The sequence below is a fragment of the Athene noctua genome, chromosome 4 (genome assembly GCF_965140245.1).
Source record: "Athene noctua chromosome 4, bAthNoc1.hap1.1, whole genome shotgun sequence".
Lineage (NCBI taxonomy): Eukaryota > Metazoa > Chordata > Aves > Strigiformes > Strigidae > Athene > Athene noctua.
Window position 1 is genome coordinate 75271416 of NC_134040.1, and position 24925 is coordinate 75296340.

At 36.7% G+C, this 24925-nt stretch overlaps 1 protein-coding gene across 2 annotated transcripts in view; it reads right to left on the reverse strand.

Annotated features, from left to right (window-relative positions):
* The window catches only part of GLRA3 (glycine receptor alpha 3), a 92981-nt gene that overhangs the window by 47804 nt on the left and 20252 nt on the right, over window positions 1-24925 (reverse strand). For both annotated transcript variants that reach the window (XM_074905773.1, XM_074905774.1), the window contains exons 2-3: window positions 24440-24567; window positions 17912-17979 (exon numbers count right to left, since the gene is read on the reverse strand). In XM_074905773.1, the coding sequence (XP_074761874.1) occupies window positions 17912-17979; window positions 24440-24567 (196 nt within the window). The remainder of the gene's footprint in view (window positions 1-17911; window positions 17980-24439; window positions 24568-24925) is intronic.

Genomic DNA, 24925 nt, shown 5'->3' on the forward strand with positions numbered 1-24925 from the left:
ATAGGACTAGACAGGATAGCCAGTTCTGTGATAGTAGACAGGGAAAGATTGATTTCTTTAAACCAGTAATACAAAGGACTTGTATTATGACTTGACTGATGACTTCATTGCCATCCATAAATATATCAAAAGATAAATACTAGAGGGAGAAAACCTTTTAAATCTAAGGACGAAAACATCCTTAATTATCAATATATATATAGGCTGAACTGAAATGGCTCATCCTTTTGCTTATCATGCTTATAAACTTTGGTGATCTTTTCACTGGTATGACTTATTATTGCAAATAATTTTTTATTACATCTTTGCATTATTCCAGGTCTGAACTACAGCAAGAGTAGTACATATATCTATGCTGTATGGCAGATTAATTACTGAGTGAAAAAAAAACTACAACAGACTCCATGCTCCACCATTCACTGTAACTCACTAATCTGTCAGAGATTTACCATAGCAGCTAAAGAGAAATTAACTGTGATTTAAATTGATTGCTAAGTATTTAACTTTAATTGACACGTCAAATTTGTGTCAGACTAACGAGATTTGACTAATGCCAAACATCCCTAAGAACATGCTTTTCTATACAGAATAGCTGTAGGGCATTCATTAGAAGAAGCAATGTAGATCTGCTGTTGATTATGGTAGAGAGTTTGACTGACAGAATCCTTCCAAATGATCTGTCCCAGGATAATTCCATAGGTGTAAGCTCTCTTTCCAGAACTGATTTGGCAGTGGGTACAACTAAGGATGTCCTTATTGTTCTCATTCTGGGGTGTGACTGCAGTACTACACCACTCCCTCAGTATGAAGCAACTTTGTGAATTTTCCAGAACTACAGAATTCCTTCCTGAGAAAGGAATGTCTTCATCAATGGGCCTAAGGAGAAAGCCTTCCTCTCACATTTTTTTCTTTCTAATCCTGTGACTATTGCAATTTTGCTGTATAAGGGCAAGTATGCAGTTCCATACAGAGAGACAGAAAACTTTCCTGTCTAGTCCTGCCTCAAGTTAGTTGGCTAAGCACTTCGTTGGTGATTAGGATCTCTAGATTTGAGCCCTTGCAGGCAGAGGATGAGCAGTAAGGCTTGTTCAGTTCCTGGATAAACGCTCTAATCCAAGACTACTTTGAAATTGGTGGGTGCTCTTACCCCTTCCATTAAGTAGGTCAGGCCAGATGGTTTGGGGATTTGGGTGAGGGCTAACTTGCTTCTGATCTCAGAAGGCTTTAGGAAATTATTTGAGCTATTCAGAAACGATTGTTGATGGATTTTGGATGAAGAGCTCTCTCTTTCTTTGACCATGGATGTATAAAAGCAGATTTTAAGGTGTTCATTTATATTTTTAACCTTTCTGTCTTTTTTGTTTGGTTTGGTTTTTCTTACACTTCTGAACTACTAGGGATGCAGGTGGGTGCCCTATAAATAGTTTTGACAAAGTTTTATTTAAATTTTGCCTAATTCCAAACTCTAACTTAGAGTTTGACTCTAATAACTGCCCAGCAATACTCATATTGAAATCAATAGAGCTAGAACTTACTCGTCAAAGAACTAGCTAAACTTAAGACTTCAAAATTGCTACCTGTAATATCAGACTTCTCACATTCCCTTACAAAATCAAAATTCAGAGTTCAGAAAATAAATATATGCGCTACTTGTGCACCAAGTGCTCTTCCTAGGTGTATCATCCGTTTTCATAACCTTGGCTTCTCAAGTGGTTTGGCATCTGTTAATGTTCTGCCTGGGACAGACAAATGTTGCTTGCTTTCTTTTCTTGTGGGTTAAGTAATATCTCATTTACCATTGCTGCTAATGGTTTGGATGATAAGAACTGTTCTGTCACTACTCCAGTTCAGTTTTCCCCTTGCTATCAGTCTTTGTCATTCAACACACAGCTAAAAGAAGAAGAATATAGTCAGTAGCTTCTGTGAGGACTCCTTGATTTTTAGTCCCTGACAACCTTGTCTCTATCACAAAACATTTAAAATCTGTTGAATTCAACAGTGCGCTACAAAGTCTACTTGTTTTCCGTAGGTTTTAGGCTGGAAACATTGCTAAATGGACAGGTTTACTTAATTTTAGGGTTGGGGGTTTTTTTGATTTGTTATCAGTCAGAATGTCTGGATTTTAGTTTCTGTGCTCACAAATAATAATCATATCAAAAGTCAGTCAAAGCTAGTTAAAAACTGGGATAACTCTTAAAAAATTAATTAAACGTGGTACTGACATAATATATAATGTTTGTCAGAGCTCTTAATGCATGTCCTAGAATATTCATTAATTGAAGACTGAACATGCTACTTCCATTCTTAAAGGAAGTTGTGTGTTCCCAACTCCTAATGCATTACACTAAAATCACATTTTACAACTTCTTCAGTGTAATTACACTTTTAAGCTTTAGCTCAGGGGCTTTTAAAATGTTTGCACTTTCAAGAAATAGTATAAGGGATTAGATAAAAATGGACATGACAATTACATCAACAAACATCACACTAAGACTCTGCCTTCGTTGATCTTTGCCATGTTCTCAGTCGACTAAAGATTCTGAGGGGTTTTTTTGCAGACAAATAATGTGTCCCTGAACTTGCTTTTGCTCTAACAGCAGAAGGTATTTCTTGTTAAATGAAAAAATTGAGTTTTTCTGAGATTATTAATTTGTTCAGAGAAATTTTTGATGCGATATATTCCATATTCCATGAATACATTTTATATTTTACCACTTAGAATATGACTGGTTTCAATGAGTGACTGTATGGGATAATAGTAGAAATCTTTACTGAAAGTGTGTATTTGAAATCATCCTCTCTTTTAGCTCCTCAGGGAAATATAACCCAATTAGATCAAATAGGAATTTGGGAATTCCATCCTAACTTTCTCTGCAGCCTTTCTTGTGTTGGCAGGTAAATATGACATTGTCTAGAGTAGCATAAATAGGGTAAAATAAACGTTAAAGCTGAACAAGCTTAAGTCCAGAAGAAGGGCCTGCTAACTCCAGCAGCTTAAACAGCTGCTAAATGGGCTGTGCAAAGAGATATATCTCTAACTTTAAAGAAAATTTATTAGATATGAATTGTCTTTGAATTTATTGATAGGCATGAAGTGCACCAAGAAGTCTGTCAGGAAAATCATGTTGTTTTAGAGGTTCTACACTGATGCCATGGCAACATATAAAAGTTAACGTGGATTTGGACTGTACCAGTACTGAGGAGATAAGGAACAATTTGTTTGTCTACGCGAAGACTCTGGTGGCATTTGAAAGGCCCTAAGATATTCTGCCTTTTGGCTGCTGTTCAAAAAGATGCACATCTCCAGCAGTCCTATGATGTCTAGATAACCCAGAGACTCTTAGGGATTATTAAGACCATATCTAAAACCACTAAATGCACTTGGGCACCTAACTAAAACTTGAACAGGCACTAATACCATTCAGTATCTATTTGTTAACCATCTCCTTTCATGAAGAAATTAACTTTGTGGACCAGTGCATGTGGGTCTAGATGAACAGCAAGGGAGAAAGAAGTGTCAAGTTCACAGGCGTCAGTGATGAAAGGGGGGAAGTAGAGGTTATTAATTGAAAAGCCAATCCTAACATTTTGATAGATCTCAAACACCGTGGTTTTAATACTAGGGTCATACCAGAGCTGTAGCACATGCACAAATCTGAAACATTTTCCCTAAATTTTGCAAAGCTAGGAAACAGTCTTGTTACACTGTAAGGTCTAGTATAAATATTTAGAAATTGTTGTAAAATTAACCAAAATGAATGAAAGACTTAACCAGTATAAAGTATAAACATATGCTTTGAAAAATGTTGGTTTATATATATATGTATTATATCTTATATATAACATATATCAGAAACTGCAGATTTTATTTTATATATTCAGTTTTCTGAAACTGTAGAGTAGCCAGTTTCATAATGTTCACAAAAATAAGGAAAAATATATTGCAAAACAGGGAACTACTAAAGCCTGATTAGAAACATCAAGTTTTCAGTATTCTATCCCTTCAATCTTACTAGAAGTCAAGTAGCTAAATCCTCATTCAATTTAAATCTATAAAAGAAGATAGAGCAACTAAAAAGAAGATTGTGAGAGATCCTACATATTGTAGCATAGAATGTTTGTAGATGGAAAGCAGACTAGAAATCTTCTTTAACTAAACCTGTTATGCCAATAAATTAGCTTTCATATGTTCCCATGCATTTACATTGGGGGAATCTATTAACTGAAAAAGAAATCTAGTTACTGAAAGATCAAGCAATGTAAAGGCTGCTTATTTTTAAAGCAAGGGAATGAATTCAGATTCCCCAGAAGTGCTTTGGAAGGTTATTGTTTTCTGATTAAAAACAGGTGAAGAAGAAATAGTGAATACATACTTTTTCTCAGTTATGTGTATTCAATATATTTGTTTTTAATTCGCCTTCAGTATCGTCATGATTATGATAAAGTGTTTGATCAATATCTGTTCACACTGGCTCACAGTCTCTGACAAGAAATGCCTTGAGGAGGTAGCTGGTTTTTGTGTTTTTTGTTTTGTTTTGTTTTGTTCTGTTTTGTTTTGTTTTGTTTTGTTGTTTTTTGTTTTTTTTGTGTGTGTGTGTTTTTTTTTTTTTTTCCGGGAAAGAAAGATATGGGATTAAACTTGCTCCTAGGGTTTGATAATGTTTTGTAGAGGCTTGCAAGTTGGGACCTTTCCAAACTGTGAAGAAGGTTGCAGCTAGAGGAAGCTGATTTGTTGGCTTTGCTGTGTCAAAAGCACTGGATGCAGTTGTTGAGAGAGTAAAAGCCTGTGCAAACTGGAGCACTAGAGGCAGAGTAGCAGAGAAGCCTGTGAGCAGGGAATACCTGCAATTTGGATAGAGGAAGGAAGGTGACAACCTGTAGATCCCTGTCTAGAGACACCTGTCTGGTGAGTGTAGATGGCAGGGTAGGGCTTCCTGGGTAAGAGGGTTATCTAGGCTGAAGGGACAAAGGAAAGTGCTTTAAGAGTGAGCAAAGGTACGGAACCCAGTTTCTGTGCTGTAGGATATGACTGGGCCTGCTGAGGACTATGTGACAAGTGAGGCAGATTCTGAAGTCAGAAGGGTTATTTTGTGCTTTTGAAGAAACCAAATTTTCTCAGACATGCTGAGTTTTACTATTGTGTAAATTGGTATTAGAATCTAGAAGGATTTAGGGGAAAAAAAGAAAAAGAGATCTAGCACCCTCATTATAATGACACTAACGACACAGGGAGGGGCATGTCAGTAAAAAATTCATATCAGCCCACACCTTGCTGTGATTATATTGGCTTTTAAAGAAAATTAAAGCCTGAATCACAGTCTCATAATATTTCTTGTTCTACCAGCTGTTCATGACCATATTTGATAGCATGCTGTGTATTCTCTTTGGAAAAGAAAAAAAGGCTATGTAGAAAACAGATTCTTACAAGCTCTTTTGATGAATTTTATAATTTTAATGTTTAATTTTAAAGTATTATAAAACACTTTCCACTTTTTTGGACATGATTTAGAATATGTTTTTGCAATGTGGGTATGATGTATAAAAAAATCTGAGTGCACAGCTCTTTCATGCTGAGTGATTACTTTTGCTATTGTAATTAAAAATACACACCCAGAGTGCATAAAATACCAAGCATTCAGAATAGTATGAAGACATGAGAGCAGAACTGAATTTTTAAATGATGCCAAAATAACGCAAACTTATTCAAGGAAAGAATTTCAAGTTTAATGCTTCATGTAAAGTGTTTGTACTGGAAATCTTTTCCAGCACATATTTACTAGACTCAAGAACAGAAATGAGGAACAAATGTGACAATCTGAAAATCCTTTATTTTCTTAATTCAGCTTAATTTAACAGTTATTCTAAAGTTGACTATAGCTTTTGTTACTGTAAATAAAGTGTTAGTAAATTGCAGGTTAATGTAAAAGTGAGTGAGAAAGATTATATTCTTACAGTGATAGTTGGGGATTGATAGATTTAACTCCTATTAGCTTTAATGGGAGTTAAGGACAAAATCCCCATATATCATGATGAGATTAATTTCCATTGCTTAAATACATATCATGAGGCAGCAACACTAAAGATATTTGAAAAAATATTTCTTTTGGCCTAGCCTTTTGATTTTTTTTTTCTTATAATGTCTTTACATTGGTATCTGTGTCCTTATAAATAAGAGAAACATCATGAGTGTTACATAATCCCAACAGATTGGAAATTGGCCAGTGTGATGCCCATATATATGCAGGGTCAGAAGGATGATCCGGGAAGTTACAGGCCTGTCAGTTTGACTTCAGTGCCTGGGAAGCTGATGGAGCAGCTCACCCTGAGTACCATCACACAACATGTGTGGGACAACCAGATGCTCAGGCCCAGTCAGCATGGGTTTATGAAAGGCAGGTCCTGCTTGACAAACCTGATCTCCTTCTATGACAGAGCGACCTGCTTATTGGATGAGGGAAAGGCTGTGGATGTTGTTTACCTTGACTTTAGCAAGGCCTTTGACACAGTTTCCCACAGCATTCTCCTGGTGAAACTGGCTGCTTGCGGCTTGGATGGGCACATGCTTTGGTGGGTAAAAAACTGTCTGGATGGCCGGGCCCAAAGAATTGTGGTGAATGGAGTTAAATCCCATTGGCAGCCGGTCACGAGTGGTGTCCCCCAGGGCTCGGTTTTGGGGCCACTCCTGTTTAACATCTTTATTGATGACCTAGATGAGGGGATCGAGTGCACCCTCAGTCAGTTTGCAGATGACACCCAGTTGGGTGGGAGTGTTGATCTGCTCGAGGGTAGGGAGGCTCTGCAGAGAGACCTGGACAGGCTGGAGCCATGGGCTGAGCCCAACTGGAGGAGTTTCAATGAGGCCAAATGCCGGGGGCTGCCCTTGGGCCACAACAACCCCCAGCAGCGCTACAGGCTTGGGGAGGAGTGGCTGGAGAGCTGCCAGTCAGAGAGGGACCTGGGGGTGTTGATTGACAGCCCGATGAACAGGAGCCAGCAGTGTGCCCAGGTGGCCAAGAAGGCCAATGGCATCCTGGCTTGTGTCAGCAATAGCGTGGCCAGCAGGGACAGGGAAGGGATCTGACCCCTGTACTCGGCACTGGTGAGGCCGTCCCTCGATTCCTGTGTTCAGTTTTGGGCCCCTCACTACAAAAAGGACATTGAATGACTCGAGCGTGTCCAGAGAAGGGCAACGGAGCTGGTGCAGGGTCTGGAGCACAGGTCGTACGGGGAGCGGCTGAGGGAACTGGGGGTGTTTAGTCTGGAGAAGAGGAGGCTGAGGGGAGACCTCATCGCCCTCTACAGCTCCCTGAAAGGAGGGTGCAGAGAACAGGGGATGAGTCTCTTTAACCCAGTAACAGGTGATAGAACAAGAGGGAATGGCCTCAAGTTGCACCAGGGAAGGTTTAGACTGGATATCAGGAAGCATTTCTTTCCAGAAGGGGTTGTTAGGGGTTGGAATGGGCTGCCCAGGGAGGTGGTGGAGTCCCCATCCCTGGAGGTGTTCAAGAGTCGGGTTGACATAATGCTGAGGGATATGGTGTAGTTGGGAACTGTCAGTGCTAGGTTAATTGTTGGACTGGATGATCTTCAAGGTCCTTTCCAACCTTGATGATTCTGTGATTCTGTGATGATCATAACCTCAATGGAATTAGCCTTCTTGTATGATTGTAACAAAATATGAAACTTAATAAACAGCATACTCACATAATGCGAACAGAGCTATGTAGTGATGCCACAATCTTATTTTCACTGATTCTCAGATTTTCTGCAATAGTGACTGAGTAGATCTGAGCTTACAAGTTAGTTATCTTCACACCTTTTTCTGGGTAATGCTGTAATTGCTATAGTAGGATACAGACATTTAGCAACAGCTAACCTAAGAGCTGCTAATTCAAACAAGTTGAAAAGACTGATATAAAAATGTAAAAGTAAGAAAATGCTGGAGGGGATGGGAGTAATGCTATAGGCTTTCACAGGGCATGAATTTTCCTCTAAGTGAGAAAGAGCAGTCGGAGAAAGGAGAATGAATGTAAGCAAACATAGGTAGGAGGTAATAAGAGGTGTGAATTTTTTCCAGCTTTTCTAGAATAAGATCAGATGTGTATAGGTTGACACAGGATGTAAAAATTTGACTAAAGTCTAAGTCTCCCTTGAAATGAGGAGATAAAAACCTTTCATAAGTACTATCATATAAATAAACAATTTCAATTTTAGACAGTATTAGAACAGGTTATGATACGATTATAAAGCAAAATTGTCTGCAGTAGCTCGCACTGATGATGTAGGAGGCCCCTGTAGGTCTTCTATTCCTACTGATTTCAATATGTGGCTATGTGGAAATGGGAAATTTGGTGTCTTTAAATTGAGCTTTTCAGCTTTCTCTATTGTACAAAGTGTTTGTATAATATTTAAGACTGTTTGTTAAAATGGACCAGAGAGAATGAGAAATTTATTTCCTATAGTATGTCTGGAAGAGCTGACTATAACACCTATCCTGGTAAATATTTATTTATTTAGATAAAACAGAGCAATTACTCCTAGTCTTAGTGTACTAAGGAAACTGCAGGCCTGTACTCAGTCTTCTGGATTCTTCAAATGCGGTAAAAAATATTTGAAGCTAGGTTTCCCTTAACATAAGTAAGAATTTAAGAAAACATCACCCAGCACACTACTCCTGCTGCCAGTTCCCTCGATCTATGAAACAATGTCTGACTAACATGTTGTAAAACATTTACGGAATTGGGTATACCTGAAGTTGGTGTAGATGTATACCTGATTTGACATTTCTCCCAGGACTAGGAAGTCAAAGGCTGTATGCATCTGGTGGTAGCTGAAGAGAGATTTTTGTGGATGCTGAGCTTGAACGAGTGGATACAGGCACCCAGCTTTCAGCACTATGCCTGAGGTACTGGAGTATTTTACATGTTTTGTGTGACAGCTGGGACTGTTAAACTGCTGGTTGTTTTTCATTAGGTATCTTGGAGATTTTATTCAACATTTAACATTTTGTTGTTACTGTTGTTCATGAATAAAAACATTTGTTTGTGGATTTATGTATTGGCAAAGAGTACCAAAGTGTTTAAGCATCATGTCTTAGTCTTTTGTTAAACTGAATGACAAAAACCTGGTATCATTTAGGAAGCAAAGACTATCAGTGTTTGCTTTTTAAAAATCTGTATGCACTTCTTTTCAGTTAATTTAATTTGTAAGTATTTGTAAGTATGGAATTGCGTCTTCAGGCACCACAAAAATAGGATCAACAAAGAGCAGTATGCTTTGAAATGAGGAAACCTGTTTTCAGCCTCCACCTGCAGCTTTCCTACATGAGCTCAGAGTGCCCGTCTTCTGCATGTGCCATAGCCTAGAAACACTGTTCTTGCATGTGGGGAAACTTGTCTTCTAGCAATAAGTAAAGTTATGTCTGGAAACCTTGACAGTGTTACACAGGTCTGAAATTAGTCATGTTACCCTTATAGATGGGTATTAAGATCCAGTCGATCTGTTTACACCAGTAGGGAAATTTAAATGGAACCAGTAGTTCTTTATTTCTGACTTAGATATTCATTCTCCATATAGCATAAGATCCCATTGAATTTCAGCTCCAAGTTCCAGAAAACACTACTGAATTTGCCCGTGACTCAGCTACCAAGCCTTACGCCATGGGATAAATATAAAACTGATTCCAATTCATCTTCTTCCAAAAAATCTTGAAATAAATTATGCCTCACAACCACAAAGATGAATCCAGTTTACATTCATTGTGGAAATTTAATTGTAGAAACTTTCTGGTATATTATGTTTCTAGATTCTGCTTTAAAGGCATCTGGTTTTGCAAAAAGACAACACCTTTATTCTGTTTGTGCCCATTATATGGCTGCTCTCAGTGAAAACTGTCAGTTTGAACTCCTGCTTTATAGATACTTGTTATTATATTTTCAGACCGATGACTTGTACATGCACAGAGTATAGTTTTTTTTGGTTCTTGATTCACTTTTAAATTTCCATTAATACTGCAAGTGCACACTAACAACTGAGTCAGATCCTCTATGACAGTACTTTCATCTAAAGTTATCAAAACTGTCCAAAACTTTTTCAAGCACCTTTTCATCATTACAGTATCAGTTATTCTAGACTGTAACTTCACAGTCAATCCAAAGATGTTGACTGCATGAAATGGTTTCCTTTCATAGAGGAATATTCAATTCTTCATAAATCATTGCAAGGATATCTAGAAATGTCAGGTTTTGAAACTTGAAAGCAAGATCTTGCTGCTTTTCCAATATTTTCTCAGACAAATGCACTCTTATTAGGTAAAATAGCACCGTGTCTCTAGGGCTTTCAGCAGAATTTGGCCTCAGGATGTTATCTAAAATAAACCTGAGACTTGGTCTTGAGTTGGCTTGTTGCTTTACACCGTTGTTTTACAGTGACAAACAAGGATAATTAACCTGATGTTTAAGAAAACAAGATTATTTGTTCATTTTTTTACTGATGTGTGCCTGTTCTTACTTTATATTTCTGTTTTTCTATATATCCCTGTTGAATATACTGTCTTTCAAACATATGAAATATGTGGAAACCATCACTGTAACTGACCCTCTTTTTCAAATAGCATAATCACACTCTGTTAACCAAGGAACGAACAGTACTGCTCCCTGATAACTTACTGGGGAGTTGCTTCTGAGAACAGTTTAAAAACCACTGGCTTGAGGGGCCAGGGAAAGAAACCTGCTACCAGCTTCTGCAAAGGTCATCAACTCCAGCAAAGGCAAAGCTTCTGGCTATTTTAAAAAATCAATCAGCCATTTTTGCTAGTCAAAACCTAAACCAAACACAGCAGTCAAAACTATTTTATTCAGTGCAAAGCTCATTTGTGCCCAAATTCCTGGAATTTAGTACTGGAATGATCCAATCCAAACACTGTCTATTTGTTTTTTTCTGAATCATTTATAAATCATCAAAGGAATCAAAAAGGAAAAATTGACATTCCCTTTACTTTTTTAGAGTCATAAAAGGACTCCAAAAGGCTGTACTTATTTCCTGAGAAAAAAACTGCAGTATAGATGAAAGGAAAGAATACAGGAATAATCTCATAACACAGAAAGAGAAGGTTGGGAAAAGGTATAGAATAGTACAGGCATCCTCATAAGCTTCCCAGAGGCCAGGAGATAAACAATGAGATTATTTCTCCTAATTTCTGATTTACTGTGTAAGGATGATTTTCAGTGTTAGCAGGGAACCAGATTTCCCCAGATTTGGAAATTCAGCTGTTGGTACCTGATAAACATTATGTGCAGTATCATCTGTACTAGCCTCTTCTATGCATAGCGTCACCCAGCCTGCACCATCTATTACAATTTATCAGCAAATCAGATATTTGACCCTCACATTTTTATGCACAGCTCCAATTGGTCTCATTCTTAATAGGCACCTGAAAACACCTCTTCAGCAACGATTAGTGACATGCAATGTACACACTTGATCAGCTGTTGCAAGCAGTTGGTACCATGCCACACCTTGTAACTTGGTGAGATGGATGGAAGTTGGCTGTGCTACCTTTGTCTAACATTTCTGTTTTACCTGGTATCTGCTACCACAGTATTTCAATTCCAACATTCCCTTCTAAAAAGTTATCCTAGACTAAAAGTTTCAGAGCAGCACTGCACAAAAGTGTTTTCCATTGATGCTTATAAAACCAACTGATACAGGTTTGAGTTTTTTGTTTTGGTTTGTTTTTGTTTTGTTTTGGTTTTTGTTTTGTGGGTTTTTTTTTTTTTTATTTGAAAAAAAGGATGCTATCTTTTTGTTAATTCATATGCTGTATGTTTCACAATGTGCTTTTTCAAGCACACCTTGGTTGCGTCCTATTGAATTTCCATACAATAACGAAAAAAGATGCTATATCTGGGGAGGGTGATATGATGCTGTCTGTTCAGAATGCAGGTTTAGCAAAGGGATTTTTATGGATTAATCTGGTCATGTAACAAACTGGATAACTGCAGACCCTACTAGAATTTGCAAAACCTCTGTCTGTTCCTGACTCTGTGACCCAGGATCGGGGTGGCAGAGGCAAATTTATGATAAAATAAAGGATGTTAAATAATCTGCCTTCCCAACTGATAGAAAAACAATCTGTTGACTTCTCCATGCCTTGATAGAATGAAGTTAATTGTCAAATAGGGGGAAAAAAAAATTTTCTTTTGTAATTTCAAAACTGTAAAGTGGTCTTTATCACTTTTTCACTCATCTGAGATAAAAATTGTGCAATGTAGACATTTCTGCCCGTCACTTCAGTATTAACACATTGATACATCCATTACACATTTTTTTCAGCAATTTTTCATCAAAGAAAGACATATATTTCCTTGTATTTGAGACAATCAGCTAAATGATTCTTTTAGGAAAATTATTTGGTGAAACTCCTCAGCATTAACCTTTGCAATGTATACAAGTGAACACTCCTTTCATGCATGCTATTTAAAAACAACCTAGAATAGGTAGAATAGAGCATAAACAAAAATGCTGGCTTGAAGAATGTTGAAGCTAATGAAATTAAAGAGCTGTGACTTGCGAAAGGAGAATAATTATGATGGCTTAAAAAATGGGTTAATGTAGGTTAAAAACACATTTTATTTGTAAATGTAAGGTAATCTCATTCGTGCTGGGAGTACACAAAGATCTATCACCTGCTTCCTAACAACACTCAGGATAACACAGTTCTTTTTAGACTGAGTCAAGAAATACCCATCAGCAAAAATGTGGCAGGAAGAAATAACAGACATGTGCTTTTTAGTGTGTTAATTGTCTGCACTGCTGTCATTTGCCATAAGGTCTCTCAGTGAGTGTCCCTTTCAATGCACTTTCAGCACAGGCATTATGCTAAGCCTCTTAATACATACTTAGTAAATATTGCATAAGTCTGCATTAAGATCAAAGTGTTGTTCCTGACCTTTAAAACTCAGAAAACCTTGAGGAAGTTGGTCAGTCATATTTGCCAGAATGAAAGGAGGCTTTCTGGCGTGGCCTATCTGCCGCATATCCTAAATATTCTGTGGCCTGTGTTTCACATATTCAGTATTTTGTCTGTGAACATTTGTAGCTGAAAATGTTGACTCTGATGTTATTCTCACCCTGTAAGACTGATTTTTTTTTTTTTTTTTAATTGGTAACTGCCAACAATGTATATGACACTGCTCTTAACAATGAGGAATCTCTTCTCTTAGCATGAGGAGATACAGTGCAACTACAAGCTGAAGCACAGCCTGAGCTACAAAAATACCTCTGTAAGGAACTTTTGAGGGTGTTGTGATAAAAACTGAAATTTAAGTTCCAGTGCACCAATAAGCAAATGATTTGGTTTCCTGCAGGATATGGTTCCCATATTGTCAATATACAGTTAACTGTAGCAATCCAAATGATTTGTCATATTGTTAAGGTTAAGCATGCTTAGTTATGTCACTGTGTATCTTAAATAAAAAAATCAGATGTTAAATTATGTTAATTATGTTATATTAATTTCATACAATGAAATCACAATTTTATTCTGGGCTTCCACATTTTTTTAATCTCCTATTCTTTAAGATTTTAAAATTCTTATGTGAAAAGAAAAAATAGTAGCAACATGTAAAAAATGAAAGCCTGGACCTAGATTTTGCTTTATATGTGCAAAGCAATAAGAGTTTTACTTGGCTAGAGGATGAGTGTGAAACCCTCACTTTGTGAATATCATCAAGACACACACAGATCTGGTAGTACCATTCAGGTCAATAACATAGAAAGATTGGCAAGGCTGGACTTACGGTGCTGATGATGAAAGTTTGTTTTAGGGAGTTGTAAAATATGTGTTTTACTTTTTTTTTTTCTGCCTCCTCAGAGCATACATGACATACATTAAGTTCCTCATATGATCACTTACAATTACCTATGTTCAAGTAGAATCACAGCTTCCTAGCTAGAGGTGGCATGACTTTTCCCCACTATGAATCCTCTGATTTTTCTCTTGAGACGAAGAAAGGGAATGTGAAATAACTGTAACCCATAGACTAAAAGAAGTTGAAAGAAATGCAAAAAAACCCAACAAAAAAAAAAAAAAAAGAAAGAAAAAAGAAAGCAAGAAAGAACCAATTTACAGAGTTAACAAGCTGTAAACCAAATTAATCTACTGTTTTTTTTTGTTTTGTTTTCTTTTGTTTTGTGTGTTTGTTTGGTTTTTTTTTTGGTTTTGTTGGTTTTGTTGTTGTTGTTGTTTTTTTGTTTGTTTGTTTTTTTGTTGGTTTGGCTGTGTTTCCTGATCTGTTAGACCAGGTGTGGGTGAGTTGCTTGAAAACTGATTCCTGCCACACTGTAAGTTCCCAGTGCTCACTGATAAACTCCTCTTCCTTATCGAGAACTATAAAGTCCAGTAAAGTTGGCACCGGGCTATTTTGCATCCGATCATGTTTTTTTTTTAACCCATTGTTCTTCTGTAACTGTTTACTGTGTTACACGTAACTGAGCAGCAGAGGGAGCTCAAAGATTTTGGTCATCAGTGAGAGAACTACAGAACCGAGACGAGGAGAGAGACTGGCAGTGCCAACAATTACAACCACAATGAAGGACGTGGCTTGATGTACTCGAACTTCTTTAAAGCTAATAGATTATACGCACATCCAGCAGGTATGATTATATACCAGCGAGACTTCAAGGTGGCCAGGTTTTATTTTTCTCTTGTTGTTTACTTAGGCTCTTTTGTTTACAGTTTGGAAAAAGTATTTATCAAGAATATAAAAGTTCTTTTGGAGTCTAATAAATTGTTCTACTGAGTCGTTCTATGCATCAAGATTTAGAATAAATATTAAGACATAGGTATCTGAAGTTTTAGGACTGCAGTAAATAAAATTGGTAAAATAGTGACCATTGGTAAAATACTGAACTGCAATGAATTGACTTCTGGTCAACAAAGTTTGTAAAATAATGCAAGATGGTTTTGCTTGTAATTTTAAGAATGAAAGATTTTCATGGTTTTCAGAAGATGTTAATCATCAATGTTGGGAAGAAGTAAAGCTAATAAAATGCACAATTAAAAGTCCTATCTACACAAAAGCGTTTGCTCTTCTGCAAAGATTTGAGTTTCTGAGAGGTCAACAGCTGCTGACCATAAGCAAACTTCTGGTTTGAATTGTATCAGTGAATACATTATAGACAGAATTTCAGCATCACAAAGGCAGTATTTGTCCTAAGGTCAAGTTTGTCCTTAATTGCCCAGTTTTTTAATGTATATAATTGATAGAGTGAAGAACCCTGCGGTGCTAAGTTTGGTATTTTCTGTTACGTGCTACCTGGAACTATTTGCTACAGATCAAGTTGCAGTCTATCTCATCTGTTTTAATTTGCTTCCAAGGCAACACAGAACAGACCGTAATTCCATTATAAAAGAGAAATAATGTAATAACTTACTAAGTTCCACTGAAATAAAATGTTTATAATTCTCTTTTTTGGAGACAAAATGCATTTGAGATGTGAACTCAGGCACCCTCTTCCCAAATTCAGGACAATTTTTTTATGTGGTAGCAACTTCAGTTTTCTAAATAGCCTCTTCATAGTGATCTAATTGCTGGATCTTTGCACTTTGCTGACCCTGTGGTTTGTGTCCTGCTTTGCACCATTCAGCCATTAAAAAGTAGATGTGGAGCACTATTCTAATCATGTGGGTGTTGCTTAAACCTCCAATCAAACCTGAATACATCTCCTTGGATGCCATGTCACTTTGTTTGGGCTTTGCAATCTGGCAAGGCACCTAAATACAAACTAAAGTAATTTTCTGCCCCTCCAAAATAATCTGCCTCTCTCAGAGATATGTTTTTTCTCTCAGAAATATGGTTTTCCACAGCCTTCTCCTCCCAGAGAAGCTGGTACATTATAGTCTACACAAGTGGTCTGTGCAGTGAGCGTGGAACTCACTGACAGGCCGCACCCAGAGGGGGGTGGTAAATAGCTCCTTTTCCAACTGACAACCTGTCACAAGTGAGGTACCCCAGGGATCGATATGGGGTCCGACGCTGTTTAATAAGTGATCTGAATGATGGGATCAAGTGTACCTTGATGAAGTTTACTGATGATAACAAATCAAGTGGAGAAGTGAATACTTTGGAAGGGAGAGCCACCCTGCAGGAAAACCTGGATAGACTGGAAGAGTGAGCTAACAAGAACCTTATGAAGTTCAACAAGGACAACTGTAAGATCTTGCACCTGGGAAAACATAATCCAGGAGTGCAGCAGGGGCTGGGATCTACCTGGCTGGGGAGCAGCTCTGTGGAAAGGGACCTGGGGGTCCTGGTGGACAACAAGCTCAACATGAGTGACCAGTGAGCTGCAGTGGCAAAGCAAGCCAGTGGCATGCTGGGCTGCATCAACAAGGGCATCCCCAGCAGAGATAAAGTGCGGGAGAGCTGAGCACGCACACGACCAATGTGATCAAGCAATGCCCGTTTATTACAACCAAGAAAGCCCTTTTATAATGTTCTCCCGCACACGTGAGTAACATGCAGTACAAGTCCTCAAGATTGGACAGTTGACTTAGCCCGCACTTTAAACCTTGGTATGATTGGATAAAAAGTGCCACATCAGCCTTGCCAGGCTTCCTGCCTTGTGGAACTTCCTCTTCCGTCCCAACCCCTTCCGGGGGTTGTTTGTCTCATCGAGTTTCTCCCCCCTCATTCAGGGTCACATCCTTATCGCATTCTTGCTCAGGCTGAGGCTCTTATCAGTCTTGTTCTCACGCAGGATTGCTCACATGGCCATTCTCTCGCAGAAAGTCCTCTTGAATCCCAACAATAAAGAAGTCATTATACCACTCGATTCAGCACTTGTCGGGCCATGCCTAGAATACTGTGTTCAGTTTTGGTCCCTGCTAAGGGGGCTGGAGAGTGTCCAGAGGAGGTCCACAAAGAAGATCAAGGGACTGTGAAGCCTGCCAAGTGAGGAAAGGCTAAGACAATTGTATTTGTTCAGCCTCTCAAGGAGAAAGCTTAGGGAAGACTTCATCATCATGTTCAAGTATTTAATGGGTGGCTGCAAAGGAGACTTCCTTTTTACAAGGAGTCACATGGAAAAAATGAGGGATAATGGGTAAAAGTTACTCTTGCAGAGATTGTGACTGGACACAAGAGGAAATTTTTTCACAATGAGAACAATCAGCCACTGAAATGATCTCTCTAGGAAAGTGGTGGATTCCCCAACATTGGAAACTTTTAAGATTCAGCTGGACAGGGCACTGGGCCATCTTGTGTAGACTATGCTTTTACCAAGAAAGGTTGGACCAGATGATCCTTGAGGTCCCTTCCAACTTGGTATTCTATGATTCTACGATTCTGCCTTTAATAGACAAATTATAAGTGTGTACAGAAAGCAAGCAATGCACCTATATTTACCCCAGTCTTGGAATTCATAATTTAATTTTATATACCAGATCACTGTTTTAGTTATTCGATTATCTCAGTACAATAGCTTGATGGAAGAAGGACTTTTTAAATAAAGTATACATCCCAATATGCACTGTATACAATGAAATTATAAAATATTATCGAAGCAACTTAATGAATTGACATTTTTAAGATTAGAAAGATAGAACACTGTAGAAACTAATATTTATCTAAATTAAAATAAGAAGTTCATTATAACTGTCAAATAAGACTTATGGAGGTATTAAAAAAAACAGCCTTTGGCTTTACTTTTACTTATGTGTTTGATGGTACAATGATGGATTTTCTGTAAGAAAAAAATCAATTGCCAAATTAAAGGTTCTCACTTTCTGTTCTCAGAAGTAGATTTCCTTCTTCATTAGTTCCATGTGAAGAGAAGCCCTAGATAGCTTTTGAGCCTTTGAAAATATTTAACTTGAACTTTAAACATTGTTTGAGGTAGAATATCTTACCATGGTTGTCTCTGCAATGGATCCAAAGCTGTTTATAAATATGTTGCATGTGACATTAACTGGAGGGCCTGCAAAAGAAAAAGAAACACCAGTCCCTGTTCCAGAATCATTGCTTCTTGAGTGACTGTAAAATATAAACTATTATGAAACAATGTTTATTGACTTAAGAGGAAATAATGCTATATACACAACTCATTTAAAGCACAATTAAATTGAATGCTTTCTAATAATTTTCCTTTTGATTTTTCCCAAAGGTGCACTACTTGACTGGCCAGTTATAGAAATAAAAAACAAAAAGAAAGAAAGTTCATTATAAACTTGTACAGATAATTCTATAAAAAAAAATAAAAATCAACATCCCATTTGAAATAGGTCAAAAAAATACTTTTATGTGTGTTTTGGTGAGCAATATATGTCACTTCTCACAACAATTAGGGGAAAAAGTGACCTTTTTCACTCAAGGCAGCTGCTACCTTTAATGTTATCTGTCATCACTGGTAACAGAAATATATTGTTGCTGCTCTCTTATCTCTACTGTTTACAGGAACAAATGACTTAGATTCTACTCTCATTTCTCTTAAATCCATTTAAACTGAGTTTTCTGTTGCCATGGGTCTTCAGTCAACTGTTCTGTTTTATTTTGCATTTGTGAAGTATCAGTAGTGGCAGAGAAGTCATTATGATAACTGAACAACAAATCATCTATTCATGGAAAAGGTTTTAAATTATTTCTCCGAAAGTCTCGGTAAAAATGACATTGTGGTAGAGCATGTTAATTTCTCCATTATTTCTTAGCAATTTCAGTGTGTGTACAGCAGAAATAAGGATCTTCCACCACAAGGATTTTTTGCTACCCTCCTGCACCTTAATATTCCAGTTCAACATTGGAGAAGCTGGTTTCTTTTTGCAGTTGTAAGCAGTCACTAATAATGAAAGATCTATATGTGGAATTTGAGGACTGGTCTTACAAACACTTATGTAATGTTATATTTCTTTTTATGTAATGTTATATTTATTTTTCAGGGTCACTGAAGTAAGAAACTGCTCTGCCGTTGTTGGTGGTTTGCAACTAATAAAATCTAATGTGACCAATGAACTTGATATTAAATACTTGAGGAGTCAGAACGTCCATTAAAAATTCTGCTAACAAGACACAACTACACAACTTGGAACACCCAGGGTTTTTTTCCTCATGGCAATAATTGTTTTGAAGTACTGTATAGCGATTGCAACAAAACATAAGGACATGTACTTCAGTTCTTGTAATACACAAGACTACACCTATGGAGCAGAGTTCTCAGGTAAGGAGGTACCACTTTGCAGTCACTTTGACACTGTTTTCACTTTGCTGCTTGGTTAATTATTTAGAGCTGTTGAGCATATCCAGTACTTCTTAGAATTCAGTAAAAGCTTAACATTGACATCTCCTGAAAAGGATCAAGGGAAAAAAAGAAAAAGCAGGGAGATGAACAAAGACAGAGTACTAAAATCTGTCAGGGAGAAAACTGTATTTCCTGGCTTTGTTAGATAATTTGTTTGCAAGGCAGCTTTCCTTTCAAACACTTTCATGTTGTAGTACTTGTCATAATTTCAAATTCAGTATGATACTATCTTGTTTAACATAGCACTATGCTTTAAAGTGTAAGTTTGCTGTATCAACATAGTTGCCTTTATGAAGAAAAATCCCTAAAACACTACAGTGCTGATGCTTAATTTCAAAAGAAGCATCACAAAGATATAGTTAACAGCTAGTTAAAAAGAGCATAAAAGGAGAAGTTAAAACCAGTTTGTAAATGGTTTAGACATTACTTAAAGATATTTTGTTGAGAGTAAAAGTAAACTTCCCAAAATGTGGTCAAAAAAAAGCATAAATGAAGCTGTTGAAACTGGAAGTCGTATTCAAACACAGGAACTTGGGCAAGTTGAACATGGATTAAAGACAGGAAGAGTAAAAGTAGAACTGAAACTCACTAGGGACAGAAAAGCTAACAATAACTATCTGCAAGGCATTAAAAATAGAATCCTGCCAAGACCTGGAAGGGTAAGTCAAGAGATGATTAAGATATAAAAGTATCCATGAAAGTGAAGAAGGTCAGAACAGGAAAACTAAATTAAGTCTTTGTAGCAGCATTTGTCTCCAATTGCCAGCTGTGTCAAATACTGGAGCCATTCTGATGGAAGATTTGTAAGAGGACTGTAGAAGACATTTCAGACTAAGTGAACAGGAACAAACTGACAGGCTGAGGTGATATCAAGCCAGACATTATAAAAAATCTTTGCAAGATTGTGGCAATATGGATCACTGTGAGTCAGCTATTGTTTGTGTCAGTTTTATTATCAGTGGAAATGTGTAACATATCCAGCAAGTATAATCTGAATTAAAAAAGAAAAACAGACTTCAGGTATGATGGTGGATGACAAGGACAATGAACTTTATCCCTGCAAACCTTACCTCTGTACAAGCCAAACTGGTAGAAATTATGAGAAATGTTATGATTAAGAGATATGGATTAATAATATTTTTACTGAAATAACACATTTACAAAGGTCTCTGAAGTAGCTGATGAGCATGTGGACAAAGGCAATCTAATTGACTCAAATACATATTAATTGTAATATATAATTACATTAATTAAAATAGTTTGGAGTTTCAAAAAGTTTTCAACATGACGTTTTGTCAAAGGCTTTTTAAGGATATTAGTCTTGATGAAGTGAGAGGAAATCTGCTTATAGGCCTTTTGCTTTAAAGTTATTTAATGTTAGGAATAAACAGTCATTTTTCAAAGTGCGAGGTGACTGCTGGTGAGTTCCTTCATGGATCTGCACTAAATCTTTGTAGTTCGATATTAAAGACCTAGAAAAGAAGATATAGCAATATAATTTTGCTTCTGGTATAAGATTATTTAGGGTGGTTGTATATAAAGCCGACTGCAAGTAGGTTGAGAAAAATCACAAAGTACTGAGCTATCAAGCAATAAAATGTTTGATGAAATTTAGTGTCGGTCAAATGTCAAATAGTCAATAGTCCTTACTATGCATTCCTACTGAAGGGCTCCAAATTAATGATTTCCACACAGGAAAGAAAGGCTAGATTAATTATGGATGGTTCTCTGGGAGCATGCTCTCTAATCAACAAAGATAGGAGAATGCAAAGAAATATATAAAGGACTAACATACAAGTTGATAGATGAACTTCCATCATGATCAAGTTGATCATGAACTTCCATATTGAACACTTCAAAATTTCTCCTCTGTCTGCCTCAAAAGGATATGTTAGGGAGAAAAGAGATGTGAGGAAGTCACAAATTCTATGAAATGCTGCCACACAAAACCAGCTTAAGTAGAACAGGACTATTCACATTGGAAAAAGGATACAGTAGGGAGTGATACATAAGTACATAAATCTGTAAAGATCAAAAGGAAGTAATAATTTTCCTCCACTTCTCAATATGTCACATGGCAATAAAATCAGTAAAATAGTCACCAAATTCAAAGCAAACAAAAAATGATACTTTTCACTATTCCAAAACACAAAGATTTTATTGCTATAAAATACTGCAAAGGCCAAAATTATAAACAGCTTCCAGAGGTGATCAGAAGAATATATTAATCTAATTTTTTTTTTTTTTCAGTTAAATCCTGGCTTAAGAAATTTCTAAACTAATGATTTAGCTGATTACTGTTTGTCAATATCAGGGCAAGGAAGACTTTACAATTTCCTACATAAATTCCAAAATTCCCACCTTAATAGGTTGTTATCAATGGTGCAGTCTGGGATGTATAGATTTACAAATCCAGAACCAAGCTCGGGTTAATCCTGAGCATCTTGAAGTCATGATAATTTTTACACGTGGTTTACATAATTGTGTCCAAATTTGAAAGACAGTGAAGTCTTTCCCATATTTACAGGAACAAATATAGTCTGGGATGTGGAACAACTGAGTAAGAGAATCATCTTGCTATAGGTTTGATGTACTAGAAATAAAAATATTTTGTAAATGGAACAAATATTTTTTTATTCCATAGCTAAATAAATATCAAGTCTTCTCTATTATTTCTGTTGAACAAGAACAGATGTGAGGAATTCCTTATCCAAAAGCAGAGCACTCAGACAAAATATATAAATATGTGTCATTGACCAAGATTAATTACGACTAAAATTGGTAGTTAAAAATCTTGTCTACATAAGATTTTTATTGGAAGAACAAGTGATTTAAAATGATTGTCTGACTCCTCTTATTAGTACTTGTTCTGTTTCTTTAAATCTGTTGCCAGATTAAAAACTCAAAACAGCATTAAGCCCCAGCACTTGTTCTAGGACTAATAAAACTAACCAGAAAGTGGCAAAGTCACTTAAGGAGATACTTACTCTCAGTGATAGATCTGAATCATTCTGGACAGATTTGTTCAAACTGCCTAGCTGTCTAGAAGATTTAGAATGTGCACTTTTTGAAAAAGAACAATGTCAAATTAGGTTTTGTCTCTTTAAATTTCAATAGTTACAAAATAAGGCTCTAGGTCTTTTGAATTATACTTTCAAGAAGTACTGTATTGAATTTGCTAATCTCCAAACCATCTGCCTATTCTTCCCTGAAGTCCCATGAGAAGATTGTGACTGCATGGTGTCCATGACAAACTCCAAAATCCAATCCCCAAATCAACTGTTAAACTGTATACTCCTTATTTTTAAACAATTGTTTGTAGGGCTTCAGGAGACACAAAGAAGAAAGAAGAAAAACCGCAGTGCTTAGATTTTGCCTGAGGTCGTCTTTTGCCCAGCACAGCTTTACCTGAGGTTGAACCTGCGGTTTGCATGCTAGACTATACTGTGACAAGAAGTCAGGGCAACTTTAATAAGGAACAAAAATAATTTAAGAACTACCATTTATACAGGAAATTATTTCAGAAATACAGTGTTTTGCACTACTTTGCAAATACTGCTTGATACATTAACACTCCAGGAAGCAGGAACATTCTTCAAAGTAGTAGTTCTGGCAAGGAAAGTCCAAGGGATTTATTCTGCATGGTCATCAGGGATATTGATCATTGTTGTAAATCCTTCAGTGATGTGATGTGTTTGAATTTCCAGGGCATGTTTGTCATTTTCTGAGAAATATCAGCACCTCTAACTCATTAAAAGCAAAGTATTCTAGCTGCAGTGAATAATGAGTAATAAGTTTATATATACAGCACCAACTCTTTATGGATTACCAATGAGGAAGTAATTTGACAAACTGCTTACCTGGTCCTTATGAATCAGTCTGGGCAAATTCTGTCAAAACCAGCAAATAGCATGGCTCTAGAGTCATTGGAGGGACTTGGATATGTCAAAAAATTATAAAACTTAGTGCTGAATAAGAATTAAGATGGAAAGGCAGCATCAGATGACTTAGAAGAGGAAGGCCTGTCTGCTTGAAGGAAATTTTTTGTAGTAAACATGGAGAAAAACCTGCCTTATAGTGAAATGTTAGAGCTAAGAGAATCTCATGGACTCAAGAATTTAGACATAGGAGAAGGCAGCTAAGTCAAAGTAAGAATAATATAATTTTTAATCACAATAGGTTTATTTCAAAAAAATACTTATATTCTAGAGAATTTAAAGACTGATAACTTGATTTAAAGGTTCAGAAATAGAGTTAAATATAGTTCTACTACATTATTAGAATTCTTTGCATTCCAAACACAGCATAGTGAAATCTTCCTAAACTTCCCAGACTACAAAAGTTAGAATGGGTGGTATTTGTCTGCATAATAATTTGTATATTTGTATAATACTATAGTTTGTCTAATCTTTCATTAAATACTCTACTTTAGCATGACTGAATCTGAATAATATGGTTCGAGGTAGGACCCTTGGGTAATGTAGTCATTGCATTTGCAAACTTTGGACTTTCAGTCTTTTTTGAATCTCTTTTGCTTGTTTGAACCTCCTTTGTGACAAGTGCATAAAAAGCACATGCCAACCGACAATTCCAGGTGCAGTTTCAGGGAGAACTAAGAACAAGGAAAGGAAGAAGGGGAAAGATCCTTTTGCCATTTCAAAGCACAACTGTGGCACAGGAGTGAGAAATCTAATTTGGTGATTGATTAGGTTACTGAGATAAGCTTGCTTGAGTTTGACTGTGATGGTCAAATCATTAACACACTCTTAGGAACAGGCAGGTATGAGGATTTGGCCTCTTTCACAGAACATGCTTTCTGGAGTGCTTCAGGCCATGGTAGTCTACAGGGGGAATTTGAATCCACTAACAAGCATTTCAGAAATAAAAAGAAAAGCAAAAACCAAACCACATTAGACAATTCAAATCTAGAGATAAGCTAAATTTCCAAAACATCTGCCTCTGGGGAGCTGTGACAGTGACAGAAATAGAGCATATTATTACTGAACTGTCATAGCAAAGAAAGACAAAAGAAGGCATATTTTTTTTTTTTTTTCCCAGTGAATGTAATTCTTCATTTTGATATTTGTTCCAGAAACTGCATTTGTGTGAGAGTACTGAAAACTTGAAAGTTTAGGTTTGAAATTACCTTTGAAATTTGGTCTGATCCTTGCATCGTAGCCTGACATCCTGCCCATTAGCTTATCCAGGAAATCAGATGGTGACATTGGCATGCTACGAGATCTTGCACTGTCTGTTTCCTTTGTGGCTACCAAGCTACCAGCAAGGAAAAACAAACAAAAAACCAGAACAAAACATTTGGTTAGAGATTTTGTTAGGGAAACTCATTTTACAGTCAATCACTTAGTTCATTCTTGTGTGAAGAGGAAAATAGGAAAGCTAAGGTTGCCTTTCAAGCTAGTTTATGCTTCAAAAAATAGTAGTAGCAAAAAAATGGAAACTTTAAGGGTTTTTTATATCTGTCATTTTATATGCAAATTTTATTTTGCTAAACTGCATAGTTATACATTGCTGTTACCTCTTCCTCAGGACTTTGGTAGATTAATAGCACTTTCAGTCAACAGTAATCAATCCATTATCACAGAGTTAAATATTGTCTACACAAATAGCTGTG